At 41.0% G+C, this 17,614-nt stretch overlaps 1 protein-coding gene across 1 annotated transcript in view; it reads left to right on the forward strand.

Moving 5' to 3' along the window:
• The window catches only part of LOC126234489 (uncharacterized), a 95,093-nt gene that overhangs the window by 66,243 nt on the left and 11,236 nt on the right, over nucleotides 1–17,614 (forward strand). The window contains exons 4-5 of the mRNA XM_049943183.1: nucleotides 4,035–4,118; nucleotides 4,203–4,486. Coding sequence (XP_049799140.1) covers nucleotides 4,035–4,118; nucleotides 4,203–4,486 — 368 coding nt within the window. The remainder of the gene's footprint in view (nucleotides 1–4,034; nucleotides 4,119–4,202; nucleotides 4,487–17,614) is intronic.

The following is a 17,614-nucleotide window of genomic DNA, read 5'->3' on the forward strand; positions in this document are numbered from 1 at the left end:
CAAAATCCAGCCACGACACCACTGTAACCACACCTAGGGTGTTGAACTGCAGTTTGTCCTGACCTCTAGCAGACCAGCTCCAACACCTACCATAGATGTCATCGAACACTGTCCTCTAGAAATAAAAAGAAAGTTGAGAATGCAGAGGAATAAGATGAGGAAGGGAAAGAGTGGCAATACATTTCCGAAAACGTTATAATAGGAAGAGTTAAATAAAGTTAAAAGAGAAGCAAAACATGTTTTTTTTAAGTAGCTGATTGTAGGGGAAGAATTACCAAGAGAAATGGAGAAGCCATAAAAGAATACAAAGAACCCTTCCAAACTTACAAGTAGCGAACAAAGTAATGACAAGGAGTACAGAGAAAGCAAAGCAGTTTTGCAGACACTTCCTCAAGTAGGAGGAGTGCTGTAAGACATGAGTCCAAGCTGGGATCTGCCTTCACAGCCAGACAATGCCTATATCAGAGTGTGAGATTGAGTGCTGTGAAACTATGCTGGGGATTTTAGTTGAAGTACAAGGTTATCTCAAAAAATTCCAGAACTTTGTCTACAGAATTTTTCTACACTTACCTTTTACTTATTGTGCAATTTCTCCTTTGAAATACTCTCCTCCACAACTGATACACCGCTCCCAAAGCAGTTTCGACTTCTGGAAGCAATCTTAGCACGCCTCTTGCTGGATTGCGCAAAGCAGGACAAGTCTGGAGAGTACAGATTATGGGACAGCACAGTGATTTAGTTTTTTGTGCAATAGTCAAGCACCAATGGGGGTGAATGTGTGGGTGCATTGTTGTGATGCAATAGGCATGAATTGTCTCACCACATTTCAGGCCATTCCATCTCACGTTTTCTCGCAGATGTTGCAACATGTCCTGATAGTACCACTGGTTAACAGTTTCTCCCTGTGGCACAAATTGTGATAAACTAATCCTTCAAAACCAAAGAAAGCTGTCAGCATAGTATTGACATTTGACCTGATGACCTTCCTTTGGTCTTGGAGGACCTTTCCAGATGCATTGTGAAGATTGAACCTCAGTCTCAACATCATAACCATAGACCCACATCTCATTACCAGTTATGAGTCCCATTCTTGTTCTCATTTGTGTGATCCAAAAGCTCTTCACAGATTGCAAGGCAGAGGTCTTCATGGTCTTGACCCATGAACTGTGGGACGAACTTGGCAGCAGCATAATGCATTCCAAGTTGCTGCGACAGGATTTCATGACATGATCCAAATGAAATGTTACATTCTTCTGCAATCTCTTGGACAGTCAGTCTTCGATTGGCACACACAATTTCATTGACATTCCTGACATGAGGCCAGTAGAAGTCGAAGGGCGTCCTGAACAAGGGTCATCTTTAACTTCCGTCCGACCATTTTTAAACCATGTGAACCATTCTAAAGCATTCATCATCATAGGCTTCCTGCAGTATTTTGTGAGTCTCTGTAAAGGTTTTTTGGAGTTTCATGCAAAATTTAATGCAGATGCTTTACTCCTCTAACTCCGCCATCTCGAAATTCACAAACTGTGCAACACAATGTTCTACTCAATACAGCACTTAATAATAACTAACAGACATACAACAATTAAACTTCTGATAATTACACATTAGACACAGGTGCGTGTAGGGATGCCAACCGCATTTCGCTTGAACACACCATTGGCACAAAATTATGAATGTTCCGGAATTTTTTGAACAGACCTTGTATTAAACATGGCATATGAGTCTCTTCACATGTTAATGATTGTTTAAATAGTGCATGCAAGCATAGGAAGGTAAAAGCCAATGTTTCCCTTGTAAGATCCCAGCTGGAGTATGCTGCAGGAACATGGGATCGCCAGCAAAGATACAAGTCACAGCAGATATGCGTAGTTCAACAGAGTGCAGTCGGGTATATAACATAAGGCTACAAAAGAACAAAAAGTGTTGCACAAATGATTAAAAAAAAAAAAAAAGGCTGGTCACTCAAGGAGTGTATAAGGGAAGGAAATCAGTACAAAATCAGTGTGAAATTGTGACACAAACATGCAGGAAAATACTCTTATGCTGGCAGAGGAGTGGAACAATTTAGCAGGTGATATCCTCTGTTCATTCCTAGAATGTGTCACTAAATTTACCTGGTCTAACAGTGACAAATGCAAAAATTTAAGGAAAATAGGTAAAGGGAAAATTTTGTTTTAAGGCAAATTATTGTATACTGTGGATGTAATGTAATTACATGATTTGAAAATGTCATGTTCAGAGCCTTGGCAACCATCATTTATGAGCAGATAAATATATCCAGTTGACTATTTTATGCATAATGACCAGGTAATTACCTACTCTGCATATGTTCTAAGTAATGCTGTATCTTGTCAATGATCTTTTATAATTTTTTTTCTGGAGCTTTTGTTATGCTTTATTGAAAAGGCTTTCAAGTACATTTAACTATCCCAAAAATTAGGATTTTTGTATGACTGTAAAGTAATGAGGCAAGTACCTGTAAGTTGTTCCACATATACATTAACGGGAAAAAAAGTCGTAACGTCAAGAAGGAGCTGTGCAACATACACAAAAGTTGGAAGATGTATTTCTATATCTGAAAGACAATGTCTATTCAAATTTTGCATCTGTCATGTAAGAGAGGTGCTAGTACCGCCACTATGAGGATGCAAATCAGGTTTGCTATAAATACACACAGTATCAGTTGTGAGCATTAGTTGCCTTCGAGATTGGAAGAGATGAGTTGATGTTAGTTAAGAATGCCTTTAAGGTGAGAAAGACGCCATTTTCAACACTGCACTGAATTCGAATAGGGTCATGTAATAGGGCTACGTGAAGCTGGCTATTTCTTCTGTGATACTGAAGAAAGTCTTGGCAAGAATATAACCACTGTACATGATTGGTGGCAGCGGTGGTCACAAGAATATATGGTCGCAAGAAGGGCAGGCTCCAGACTGCCACATGGCACTACCGAGAGGGAAGACTATCATGTTTGGTGTATTGCTCTGGCACATTGTACTGCATCTGCATCAGCAATTTGAGCAGTAGTTGGCACTGCAGTGACTCAACGAACTATTACAAATAGGTTACTTCAAGGACAGCTCTGAGCCAGATGCCCTGAAGCTTGCATTTCACTGACCACAAATCACTGTCATTTGTGACTTCAGTGGTGTCAAATGAGAACTCATTGGAGGGCGGGATGGGGATCTGTTGTGTTTTCTGGCAGTAGCTGGTTCTTCCTTGATGCCAGTGATGGTTGTTTGTGGATTAGGAGGCCAGATGAGTGCCCACAACTGACGTGTGCATTCTAGGCACTGTGGACCTACACATGGATTTATGGTCTGGGGTGTGATTTTATGTGGCAGCAGGAGCACTCTTGTGGTTATCCCAGCCACCCCAACTGTAAATTTGTATGTTATGCTATCATTCATGAACAGCTTTTGAGGGAGTGTTTCCCGACGGGGTTACACTCGCCCATAAACTGCTGTTGTAACCCAACATGCTCTACAGAGTGTCGACAAGTTGCCTTGGTTTGCTCAATCAACAGATTTGTCTCCAATGAAGCACGTAATGGGACATCATAGGACAACAACTTCTGAATTGTCTACAAACAGCATTAACCATCCCTGTGTTGACTGACCATGTGCAACAGGCTTGAAAATCTGTCGCACAAACTGACAGGTCAAGCACCTGTACAACACAACATAAGTACATTTGTGTGCTTGCACTCAACACTCTGGTAATTACACCGGTTATTAATGTACCAGCATTCCACATTTGCGACAGCTTATCTCACACGTACATTAACCTGTGATCTTGCAATGTCAATCACTTAAACATGTTACCTAGACAAATATATTCCCAAAATTTCATTGTCATTATTTTTCAGTGTTACATTTTTTTTCACCAGTGTATTTACATTCCATAAAAAAGGACTACGAAGCTTTTCAAGAGTTATTTACTGAGAAAAACTGAAATGGATCTCATTTAGTTCCATCCCTGCTTTAGTGTCTGACTTAATGTCCTGATAAGACATATTTTTGTTCCAGGTGTGAAAGGAAGGTTTAGAGACACTGTGAAATGCAAACTAGCAACCAGCTGCATCAGTTCACTTTTCTTGTTGTTGATTATAAGTATGTTTTATATCCATTTAGTTGCTGTAGAATGTTATACTATTATGTTCGAATTATTGTGTCTAATTAACTTTATTATTCCAGTGTTTCTTTACTATGGTATCTCAAATTTTGGGAAGAACGTATCAGAAATTCGGCCTTTAACAGAATATTTTAGAAAAACGTTTGCACAGGAGAGCGCTGTTCCTGTTGATGGCACAGATAAAGTCATAGCTGAGAACCACCTTGACAATGTTATGAAATCTGCTATTAAAAGTATTCTTGTTGTCAATGAAAGACTGTATAAAGAAGTGGAATTTTGGAGGAGACAACAGTTAGCATTTAAAACAGATTTATCAAAGCTGAAGCTATTATTCAATTTAATGAAGGTAAGATAAATAAACATATTTATAACCAAACTGGAAATAACATTATGGACCAGATACATATAAGCAGATTAGGCAGTATTACATTAAAATGCCCAAACTTTTGTTGTTAAATATAGACAAAGGATATTTATACTTACCAAGTGGGAGTACATACAGGCCATCCAAAAACAGTTAAAAATCATTCTCATTTCGAGCAAGAGGGTCTTTCACCAAGGATAAGAAGCAAAAGTGTTGAAGGGAAGGAAACTATTTAGGAACTAATTATAAAGTTAACAATGATTCTGTGCCAAAACAGACAGTGAATGACAAAAGGAAATCAACAGTAATATGTTAGTAACAAATGATTTGAAGTAATGTGAGAGGTCTGAGACGGACTGGGAACAGAAGCATAGAGGAAGAAATTGGTGTTAGTGAAGGCAAAGGAAACAAGCAGAAAGTAGGGGATTAGAAGTAACTGGAGAACGAAGAAGAAAAAAATACATACCAAGATACATTCACATGTAAATAAATACCAAAATTGAGGATTGTATACAAAAAGAATATATCGATCTTCAATATAAGGAAAAGATAGATTGCTATTTACTGTAATGATGACACATTAAGTTGCAGACACGCACAATTAAAAAATACACATTAGCTTTTGGCAAAGTCTTCATCGGAAAAGGAAACACACACACACACATTCATTCACACATATGACTACCATCTCCAGCAACTTGAACCAGAATGCAGTTGTCACATAGACTGGAAGGGTTTGGCCAAAAGCTAATGTGTAAGTGTCTTTTTGTCGAGTCTGTCCACAACTTAATATCTTATCTTTACAGCAAGTAGCACTCTATCTTTTCCTTATATTGTTGATAGTCCAATCTGGAGTTTCCATTGTTTGATACATCGATCTTTTACATCCAGAGTGATTCTTTGTCAGTTACATACTATTTATAAAATATTTTCTGAATAAATTATACAAACAAGAATAGTGACAATAATTCTAAATTACATTTCAAAATAAATTAGAAATAAGTCTTTTAGTCAATTTTATATATTTACTCTGTCTATGAAAAAATATAAAAATGAATTACATTTTTAGATTTATGATTTTGATTCCTCTAGATGATGTCATCAATTTAATGTGATTATTGTATTCTACGATGTGAGAGGGAGATAGGAGCACTGATCAGTTCTACGGCAGCTGTCCTGGCCACTGTATACTCGATGGGCCAGCTACGTTTTTCATTTTCCGTTCAACAATGCCGTGGCTCTTGCATTCACTTGGCGCTCGACTTCTCCACTTTTTTTGATTCCTTTTTAAACAAGCTTTCCTCTGACTGGCGTTTTCTATAATTCCAAGCATATTTATGAGTCATGTGGGACAACATGTTTCATTGTTTTATATTTTTCAATTAAATACTGGTTTTCAATTACATTCCTGTAAATATTTTTACTATCTCACTTTGAATCCTAATAGTGCTCTGCCAGTTCTGAACAATGACACCCAAATCAATGTCCTAGCTAAATACATATCCATGCTACACCAATTTATAGCTTTACATAAAGCTAATTCATACTAGTCACATGCATGCTCCTACACTAGTATACTGGTATGATGAGGTGATATACTGTCTGAAGAGCCACATCATGAGACTCCATATAAATCTCATGACCATTGCATACGGTGCTCAGTGTAGCTGCTGTCATGCCTGTAGCTGCAGCAGTTGACTTATACATAATAGTTACATTTAGTATCAGTTTTCACGTACTTCCATATCTTTGTGAGGCAATCCACTGTCTGAAGAGCCACGTTACATGACCCCATTTAACACATTGTCTGCCGGATCTGAATCACCCAAGGTTATGTACCTGGCCTGTGAAGTATATTTCTTCAGTATCATCCCTGCTGAGCCATGTGCATAGGAATTAGATACAACCTTTAATAACAAATCAAGACTCCTTTCAACATTTTAGATGAATGACTTTTGTTTTGTGGAAGAATTTACAGATTCACAGCAGATGTAACAACATCTTTGAATTAATTAATAGGTTATGCACTTTACTTTACAAGTGTGGATAATGAAAAAACTTTTCGAGCACATGAACTTTTCATTCGGACAACCCTAAGAGTCCGTTTCATTTGATTTTTTTATTAACTTCAGCTCGACCAACAATTTTGAGAGTATCTTTGGTATCATGATGTGGGCCTGTTTCTCTTGCTGCTTGTTTCTTGCAAGATTTGTTTCCATGAACTTTGTGATCCTGGTGATCTTGGTACATCTTTCGGGTTTCCAGTGCGTATCAATGCAAGCACAACTTTTCTCAAAATTCAGTTATGTGCACATTGTCGTCAATTATTTGCTTGTAGATAGCATGCGTGCTGCCAACTGCCATATTTGTGAAGGGCTCGAATACGATCTAGTGGCACCACTTCACTCCTTTTCGTGAAGTTGAGGCATAATATGCCGTTTGATCTGAAATGTCTATGAAGGATTTTGTGGTATTATATTCCAAAATTGTGGATGGCTTTTTGGTTGCTCCTTTTCTTGAGGTGATTGCTACCATTTCTTTAACTTCTTTAGTGGCCAAAAACAAGACATCTCCCTTGTCCTTCCATTTTCTTGCAATAACATTTTTGTTACTCTGCATGTTAATATTTCACCTTCCTTGACCTTGCCTTTCACCCCAGTCATTAGATTGTACTTGTTATTCATCAGTGGATCAATGTGGTAGGTTGAATATTCATTCAAATTATGGGATAAGGCAACGCTTGTGTAATGATTGTGAACATACAGAGTTGTCTGGCATTCAACAATGGACCCATCAACTCTGTCATCACACAGGAACACACTTCATGATCTGTGGGGCAATCTCCTTTCCTGCAGACACTTTCAAATGCCAGGTATAGCTTCCCCGAACACACAGCTTGAGACCATATTTATGATGTTTCCCTGAAATATAACAGTGAAACCCTGGCCTTCCTTTAAATGGCACCATAGTTTCCTCAGTGCACACTTTCTCACCAGGACAATGCACTTTGTGAAGTTGTTTATTAGATCAACTAACAGTGTCATTTTGTACAGTTTGCCTTCTTTTGCTAGAACTGTCCACAAAATGCAACATACTCAAAAGAGCCTCGAAACTGTTGTGAGGCAAAGCCTTAATTATTTAATTTTTGTATAGTACATTCCTTGACCAATCGTTTTGGAGTGTAGGTTTTTGATCGAAATCAGTGCACAAAATGAATCCATAAAAACATAACATGTCTTATTATTTGTGTCCACTGCTGTATTTTGTACATATTTTATTGGCAGTACTGTCAATATCTTGCTGCTTGGCATAATGATTTGTCTCAGTGATAATCATTTCCAAAACTAGATCATCAAAAAACAAGTAAAAATCCATTTCATCACACCTTCCAATTATTTTCATAGTCACGTGATCAGCAGTTTGCTCATTCCAGGTTGTGGTAAAATCATTCGTATTTCTAGTTACATCATGCTAAGTAACTTCAGAGATGTCTCTGGGAGGCACATTTGCTGATTCTCCAACAGTTGGTCATTTTCTTTTTCTTGGTCCTACTGCGTCAGAATCATTGAAATCACAATCAGAACTCTCAGGAGAATATTCAGAATCATTGGCATCAGGCACTTTGCCAAACAGGCTGGCCTCAATCTCACTGAATTCACTTTCCTTGTCCAACCAACTCACAGTTGCCTCTATGTCAGACAATGCCACAAACTCACAAGAAAACAAACTCAAATCTTCACAGAAACTGTTCAAACCACACATAACTTGTAGTAACATTCCTGTGTGAGTTACCATGAGCGTAACAGAGGTTGTAAATGCAAGGAAATAGTTGACTGCAGGGCAGACTGCAAGAGTCAGTTGTCATACTATCCATCAACGAATTTCAGAACCAAAAGTGCATAGCCTCTCCATGAGGCCAGGGCAACTATATATCCATTGGAATACAGTGTAGTTGTGTATCTGAATTTGACACCTGTCTTGGAATATGGTTATGAATGTGATACATGTGGGCTGCCAGGGAAGTCACCTTGTGTATCAATTTGATTCAAATAGCAGCCAATGCGTTAAATCCTGTAACTATTGCATACAATGCTGCTGTCATGGAACGGAAAGCCATACCAGGTGCATGATACAGTAATCTAGTTTAGTTTCTGTTTCCCATGTATTTCTGTGAGGAAGTGAATTCTACTTGTTTATTTCACTGTTTTAGACTTCTGGTTAGTATGTTACTATTAAGTTTTTTTTTTTTTTAAATCTTAGTGAAAGAATCTTAATGAATATCTGTCTGAGGCAATCCACCTTCTGAAGAGCCATGTCACCTGACTCTGTTTAAATCTCGCATTAGTATGCAGCATATTGTTATGTCAGTGCTTTAAAGTTAGTGCAATAGGTTTCATGTTAGCAAAATTTCTATTAAAAAGTACTGTTGATACACTAAGTTTCAATAGAGTTCCAGCAGATCTTTTAATCTTAGGCTGTAGTGAAAAGTTCAAACAGTAGATTTTAGTGTTTGTGTATTCTCTTATTTATATTTTGTCTGCATTTCAACCTCAGTAGCGCCACAGCTGTTTAATTTTTTTCTTTTGCAGGTATCTGTTTGTACTTCCCCCAGTTGCTCCTCACTGCTTTGTTTGTATTTTTGAGATCCTATTCAGTTTTCACACACACACACACACACACACACACACACACACACACACACACACACACACACACACACACAGAGTAAGATATGAATAGGGATAAATAAGGACTGTGCTTGTGGACACAAGGATAATTGCTTGCTGTCTATAAACAGCTGGAGGCCGCATTGGCCACATTTAAGTGGCTTCTGGCTATTGCTTGAGGCAGTGGCAGCATCAGTGTCCTGGTGATGAGACCTTTGACACCCCTGGTGTCCAAGTTGTTGCTGTGTCTTCTGATGCACAACTCCTGACCACTCCATCCTCACTCAAGAGTGAGTGGCAGACAGCGGTGGGTTCACGTGTCACTGGGTAAAAGGCAAAAGAGGGAACAGAGCAAGTGGCTGTCTCCTTACACCTTAGCAACAGGTACAAGGTACTATCTGGTGCTGACAGTACTACTGAACAAGCACATGGTCTCTCTCCTTCTGGGTCAGCAACTGATTCTCTTGCTCAGTCCATACAATTGCAGAGGGCAGGTTTGCTAGTCATTGGGAGCTCCATCATTAGACGAGTAATGGAGTGTCTCAGAGAAATAGCATGCATGGCAGGAAAGAATGCCAGTGTGCACTCAGTATGTTTGCCAGGGGTCTCATCCGTGATGTAGAAGAGGTCCTGCAGGCAGCTATCAAGTACACCGGATGCAACTGACTGCAAATAGTGGGGCATCTCAGCATGAATTATGCCTGCTGCTTGGGTTCTTAGGCCGCCCTCAGTTTGCTTTCGGCAAATGGATTATTTGGTGAAGAGAACTAGCATCACACATTGGGTGCAGGTTAAGCTGACTATTTGTAGTGTAGTACCCAGAGTCGACTGTGGCCCTGTGGTTTGGAGTGGAATGGTAGATCTAAACCAGAGGCTCAGACAACTTTGCAATGGTATTGGATGCGAATTTCTTGACCTCCACTATCAGGTGCAGAATTGTAAGGTTCCACTTAATAGGTCAGTGTGCAATACATGCAAGAAGTAGCCACAATGGTAGCGGGGCATAAGTGGCCCGTACATGGGAGTTTTTTAGGTTAAAGAAAGTACTCCCCTGGGATCAGAGATGAATTGCCTCCAGAATCAAAGTTACATCAGCCACAGTGTTATCAGAGACTGTTTGTCATTGCAAATTGGATATAGAGCAGGTTAATATGGTGTTAGTAAACTGCAGGAGTTTCCACGGAAAGATCTCAGAATTAGTATCACTTGTTGAAGGTTATAATGCCCAGATTGCATTAGGACCTTAAAGTTGGTTGCAACCAGAAGTGAACAGCAATGAAATCCTAAGTTCAGATTAGAATATTGATTGGAAGGATAGGTTAGTCGTATTTGATGTATTTATTGCAGTGAAGAATTTGATGATATCTAACAAGATTATTATGGATTCCAAATGTTAATTAATATGGGTGAATATAAGCATCAAAGATCGATCAAAAATTATAATCAGATGCTTTTATAAACCGCCTGGCTCAGGAGCTGTAGTAGAGTGCTTCATAGAGAACATGCAGAATATTGTTAATAATTTTCATGATCGTGCCATTGTAATAGGGAATGACTTCAGCTTGACAGGTATAGATTGGGAGAGTCATGCTGTCAAAACCCATGCCAGAGACAGGGATTTGTGTGACATTATAATGAGTGTTTTGTTCGAAAATTACTTTGAGCAGATAGTTAGTGAAGAACAAACAGACATGAACTTATTGAATCAAAGTAGAAGAAGATATCGGTGATCATAAGGCTGTGACAGCAACTATGACTACAGGTTTTACAAGAAATGTTAAGAAAAGTAGGAGAGTTTTTTTCGCTTAGCAAGAGCAACAGGATACAAATTGCAGACTATCTGAGTAGTCAGCATCAAACATTCAGTGTTGGAGATGATGATGCAGAGCAGAAATTGAAAAATTCGAAAGCATAGTTCACTATGCTTTAGACAGTATGTTCTGAGTAAGGTCTTGGGGGATGGGTAAGACCCACCGTGGTTTAATAACTGTGTTGGAAAACTGCTACATAAACAAAGAGAGCTTCATCACAGTTTCAAGATAAGTCAAACCTAGCTGACACATAAAAGCTGAATGAAGCAAAAATGGGCATAAAGAGAGCAATGAGAGAAATGTTCAATGACTGAAAGTGAAATTCTGTCAACCAATCTGAGTAAAAACCCTAAGAGGTATTGGTTTTACGTAAAATCAGTAAGCAGTTCGATATCCTCTGTTCATTCAGTCAGTGACCATACTGGCACCAAACTGAAAGATAACAAAAAGAAGGCTGAAATATTGAATTCAGTCCTCCAAAATTGTTTCACCTTGGAAGATGGTGATGCAGTCCCTCCTTTCAGTTATTGTACAAATTCTGAAATGGCAGATATTGAGGTAACCAATCACAGAATAGAAAAGCAATTACAGTTGCCCAGTAGTGGAAAGGCATCAGGACCAGATGAGACACCTACAAGATTCTATAAAGAATATACAAAAGAACTTTCTTCCTTTCCAGCAGCAGTTTATAGTGGGCCACTGGAATGATGAAAGGCACCTAGCGCCTGGAAAAAAGTGCAGGTCATTCCCATTTTCCAGAAGGATCATAGGACGGATGCACATAATTATAGGCTTATATAGTTGATGTCAGTCTGTTGTAAAATTATTGAACATGGTTTAAGTTCAAGAATTATTACTTTTTGGAGAACAAAAATCTTTTCTATAAAAGTCAACAAGTATTCCATAAACAGAGATCTTGTGAAACTCAGCTTGCTCTGTTCCTCTATGGGATCCATAATGCTGTAGATAATGGCACTCAGGTTGGTGCCATACTCCTTGACTTCAAGAAGGCATTTGACACTGTCCCGCATTGCTGTTTAGTGTGTGTGTGTGTGGGGGGGGGGGAAGAGCTTACCAAGTATCGGACCAAATTTGTAACTGGTTTCAAGACTTACTCGCAGACAGAATGCAACACCTTGCTCTTAACAAAACAAAATTTTCAGTTGTAAATGTAATTTACAGAGTACCTCAAGGAAGTGTAATAGAACTGTTATTGTTTACAATGTATATAAATGATCTAGTAGAAAGTATCGGAAGCTGTTTAAGAGTGTTCGCAGATGATATGGTTGCCTGTAAGAAAGTAGTAATGCCAGAAGACAGTACTGATCTTCATAAGCAGAATATTTTGTTTTGGCGCTACTGCAACAGAAATTCTGTTACTGAAAAAACTTGTTGAAGATTTTAGAATATTTGCACAAACTTTGACAATTTTTTGAAATCGATTAGTCATGCATAAGCCTCTTAGAAAAATGGACACATTTGTGACCACAAATTGGGACAATAAGTAAAATTTTATTTGCTGTAATGAATGTATGAATGTGAATTATATCAGCTCTGAGGAACAAGTGGATGATATATTGTCAAAACCAATTGTAGATGATACAAATATAGTAAGGAATGTTCTGGTGGAATGTCAATAATTTAGAAGTAAAGTTGTCCATTCACCAAACTGCAGAAGCATAGGGTAGTCAAAGGCACACACAAGATAGAACGAAAACTTGCTAGCTTTCAGAAGAAATCCTTCAACCAGCTGGAGTATGGATACACATGCAGAAACAGCCCCCCCCCCCCCCCCCCCACACACACACACATATTCCCCTGCACTGTGCTTGCTAGATATACAGTGCCAGGATTTCAGTTTGACAGGTAGATTAGGGTAGGTTGGAGATTGTATCGTGTGTGGTGGATAGCAGGAGGGAGAGCTGGAAGAGGGATTGGGGATTGTTAGCTAGTGACTTGGAGGGAGTAATGGCAGCTCAGCTGCATGGGCTATGCATGTGATGCATGGATAATGGAGTTGGTGAGGTGCGGCTCATGATGAAGACAACAAGGAGCTGTGGATTGGGAGGAGTTGATAGAACAGAGGGAATGGGCTGCTGGGTAGAGGGTGTGGCAACAGTGGGTTAATGGAGACCGAGGTCAGGATTGTGGGATCGAAGGATGTGTTGCAAGGATAAGGGTTGGGAATGGGAGTGGCATAGAGATGAACCAGTCAGTTGTGTTGGTTGGGTGGGCAAAAGAGAACCACTTAGGAGGATGTCCCTCATCTACCCGAAAGTTCCATCTTCCTCTGTCCTGTCTTCTGCTTCTAGTCCACACCTCCACATCATCTTCATCATGCACCCCACTCCTGGTATCCAATATATCACATGCCTAGCCCATGTAGCTGCCACCATTTCCTCTTGCACTCTTTGCCCGCACACCTGCCGCCTCCCTCCAAGCCGCTAGCTACACATACGTAGGCCCTCCTTCCTGCCTCTCCCTCTTCCTAACCCTCTCCCTCCCCCCCCACCTGACACAACACAACCCCCACCCCATCCTAGTCACCTGCTGAGCGCAATCCCTGCATTGTGTGTCTAACTGGCACAATGTAGGGGCATGTGTGTGTGTGTGTGTGTGTGTGTGTGTGTGTGTGTGTGTGTGTGTGTGTGTGTGTGTGTGTGTGGGTGGGTGTGGGTGTGTGGGTGGGTGGGTGGGGGTGTATCAATGTGTGCGCGGATGCTCATCAAAGCATTTCTTCCTAATGCTAGCAAGTATTCATTCTCTTTTGTGTGTGCCACAGCTCAATACAATTGTATATGAACAGTTCAGAAAATATAATTAAATCTGCAGGTGATTTGAGGGTATACGGGGTGTTAAATTTAGAACACAGAACTACCATCTCAGGCATCAACAACTGCTCTGACTGAGAAGAGCATAGGGTTGAACTGAATTGGATGATAGTATAGTCCATCATTTCCTGCTGCTTCAGCTCTATCTAGAATTTATCAATCATATTAGCTAGTGAATCATGTTGAGCCAGTCTCTTGGCAACACATGATCTAATGTTTTCAATGGGTGAAAGCTCTGGACAGTGCACTGGCCAAGGCAACAGTTGACCATACTCTGTATTGAAGTAGGTCAGGATAGTGCTGCTAGCAAGTGGTTATCTTTCTGGAAGAGAGTGTCATGGTGACCTCAAAGAGAGTGTTCAGCCATCATCCTTAACATATAATAACTATATGGGCATTGTTGAAATTACATCTACATCTATACTCTGTGAAGTGAATGGCAGAATGAATGTCCCATTGTTCCATTTACAAGGGCTTTTTCCCATTACATTCATGTATGGAATGTGGAAAGAATGACTGTTTAAATGCCTCATGTGTGGTGTAATTAATGTAATATTGTCCTCATGATCCGCGTGGGAACAATGTGTAGGGGTTTGTGGCATATTCCTAGAGTCATCATTTAAAGCCTGTTCTTGAAACTTTGAAAGTAGTCTTTGTTGAGACAGTTTACAACTGTCTTCGATTGTCTGCCAGTTTAGTACTTCCAACATCTCTGTGACTCTCCTGTGAGTCAAAAAGACCTGTGATCATTTGTGCTGCTGTTCTCTGTATACATTGAATATCCCTGGTTAGCCATATTTGGTAGAGATCCCACCCACTTGAGCAATATTCCACGGTGGCTCCCAAAAATGATTTGCAGGCAATTTCCTTTGTAAACTGACTACATTGCCCTAGTATTCTACCAATAAACTGAAGTCTGCCCTCTGCTTTACCCATGACTGAGCCTATGTGATTGTTCTATTTCATGTCCCAGCAGTGTTACACCCAAGTATTTGAACAAGTTTACCAGTTCAGATCATATTGTGATCATGTTGTGAACCAAATGGCATACATCATATCAGGTACTGGGCTTGTATGGTGATGAATGCAACTTGGCAGTGTTCACACTCTTTGCTGCCTCCACACATCAGTATGTCCACCATGCTACCGAACACAGAACAGAGACTCATCTGAAAAGATGACATGTTGCCACTCCTGAGCCCAGTGTTGGCGTCAGGTGCACTACTGTCAGTACACTTCATTCTGCTGCTGTGTCAAGGGAAGTTATAGAAATGGCTGCTGTACTGACAGTCAGTGGTGCATTAGATGTCATCACACAGTCTGTATATATACTTGTCATGCTTCAAACAAGCTGATTTCAGTATTGAGAGCACATAACATGACTGTAAGCTCCTGCTCAGTCAAGTGAAGAGTATATCTGTCCACTTGGCCACTAATTACGTGGAATACTGTGATCCTAAATGGCATTGAGTATGGCCATTATGAACCCTTCGATTCCATATTTGCATGACTGCAAAGAATGCAAAGAGTAATATCACAGAACAGTATACTGCTGTCTTTATAGGCTACAATGATGCCATTTCCGAATTCTGACTTGACTTACTGGTAGACATTTCTTCTTGTTGCACCAAGTCCAATGATTTTCAAACAGTGAACATTCAAATACATTGTCTGGATGGGAAACCCACTCCATAATCTATTCTTATATACAGAATGTACTTGGCATTAATCATAATTATTTTGTCCAATTGTGCTGAAGTGCTAGTTATTTGCGTAACTAAGCATATAGTACACTTTATACCAGTTTGACATATGTTGCACACTGTCTTCCTGGTGTTGTAGATTTAATGGTCACTATTACAGGGAAAACCTCAAGCATAAGATGTGCAAAGCAATGCTTAGTGTGCATGGCTCATGAGGTGAATAGTGGGCAACCTCTGCAGCATCTTCTATAACCCAGTTATACTAAGCTTGCCTAGTCATGTGGGATTCTGCTTGGATGCACTCTATAGTTTCTAACTTTTCATAGGATCTAATGAATCTTTCAGACTGAAACTTTTAGTGGACGGGATGGACCATTGGTAAAAGCTTAGACCCAAACCAGCAAGAGTGCGTGGGTTAGAAGTTCACCCAAAGAGGTTACTTCCAAACAAAACAAAACAAAATTAAAGTGTCTGCTATGCTGACCATTATGCTGAACCATAAAATTCCCTTAATTTTAGTAAGGGTGTTGTGTCTTGAAGTGACCTTATGTGCCAAGAACTGGCACAATTCTAGAAAGAAAGATTGAACGAAGGGTTTCTTGACTTCAATTAATCTCATGTGCTTACACATATTGAGGTAGGCTTTGTTTATCTCTCAGAACAGGCATCACACACACAGACATTTTAATACACTCCTGGAAATTGAAATAAGAACACCGTGAATTCATTGTCCCAGGAAGGGGAAACTTTATTGACACATTCCTGGGGTCAGATACATCACATGATCACACTGACAGAACCACAGGCACATAGACACAGGCAACAGAGCATGCACAATGTCGGCACTAGTACAGTGTATATCCACCTTTCGCAGCAATGCAGGCTGCTATTCTCCCATGGAGACGATCGTAGAGATGCTGGATGTAGTCCTGTGGAACGGCTTGCCATGCCATTTCCACCTGGCGCCTCAGTTGGACCAGCGTTCGTGCTGGACGTGCAGACCGCATGAGACGACGCTTCATCCAGTCCCAAACATGCTCAATGGGGGACAGATCCGGAGATCTTGCTGGCCAGGGTAGTTGACTTACACCTTCTAGAGCACGTTGGGTGGCACGGGATACATGCGGACGTGCATTGTCCTGTTGGAACAGCAAGTTCCCTTGCCGGTCTAGGAATGGTAGAACGGTGGGTTCGATGACGGTTTGGATGTACCGTGCACTATTCAGTGTCCCCTCGACGATCACCAGTGGTGTACGGCCAGTGTAGGAGATCGCTCCCCACACCATGATGCCGGGTGTTGGCCCTGTGTGCCTCGGTCGTATGCAGTCCTGATTGTGGCGCTCACCTGCACGGCGCCAAACACGCATACGACCATCATTGGCACCAAGGCAGAAGCGACTCTCATCGCTGAAGACGACACGTCTCCATTCGTCCCTCCATTCACGCCTGTCGCGACACCACTGGAGGCGGGCTGCACAATGTTGGGGCGTGAGCGGAAGACGGCCTAACGGTGTGCGGGACCGTAGCCCAGCTTCATGGAGACGGTTGCGAATGGTCCTCGCCGATACCCCAGGAGCAACAGTGTCCCTAATTTGCTGGGAAGTGGCGGTGCGGTCCCCTACGGCACTGCATAGGATCCTACGGTCTTGGCGTGCATCCGTGCGTCGCTGCGGTCCGGTCCCAGGTCGACGGGCACGTGCACCTTCCGCCGACCACTGGCAACAACATCGATGTACTGTGGAGACCTCACGCCCCACGTGTTGAGCAATTCGGCGGTACGTCCACCCGGCCTCCCGCATGCCCACTATACGCCCTCGCTCAAAGTCCGTCAACTGCACATACGGTTCACGTCCACGCTGTCGCGGCATGCTACCAGTGTTAAAGACTGCGATGGAGCTCCGTATGCCACGGCAAACTGGCTGACACTGACGGCGGCGGTGCACAAATGCTGCGCAGCTAGCGCCATTCAACGGCCAACACCGCGGTTCCTGGTGTGTCCGCTGTGCCGTGCGTGTGATCATTGCTTGTACAGCCCTCTCGCAGTGTCCGGAGCAAGTATGGTGGGTCTGACACACCGGTGTCAATGTGTTCTTTTTTC

Source organism: Schistocerca nitens, chromosome 2 (genome assembly GCF_023898315.1).
Source record: "Schistocerca nitens isolate TAMUIC-IGC-003100 chromosome 2, iqSchNite1.1, whole genome shotgun sequence".
In the NCBI taxonomy this organism is placed as follows: domain Eukaryota; kingdom Metazoa; phylum Arthropoda; class Insecta; order Orthoptera; family Acrididae; genus Schistocerca; species Schistocerca nitens.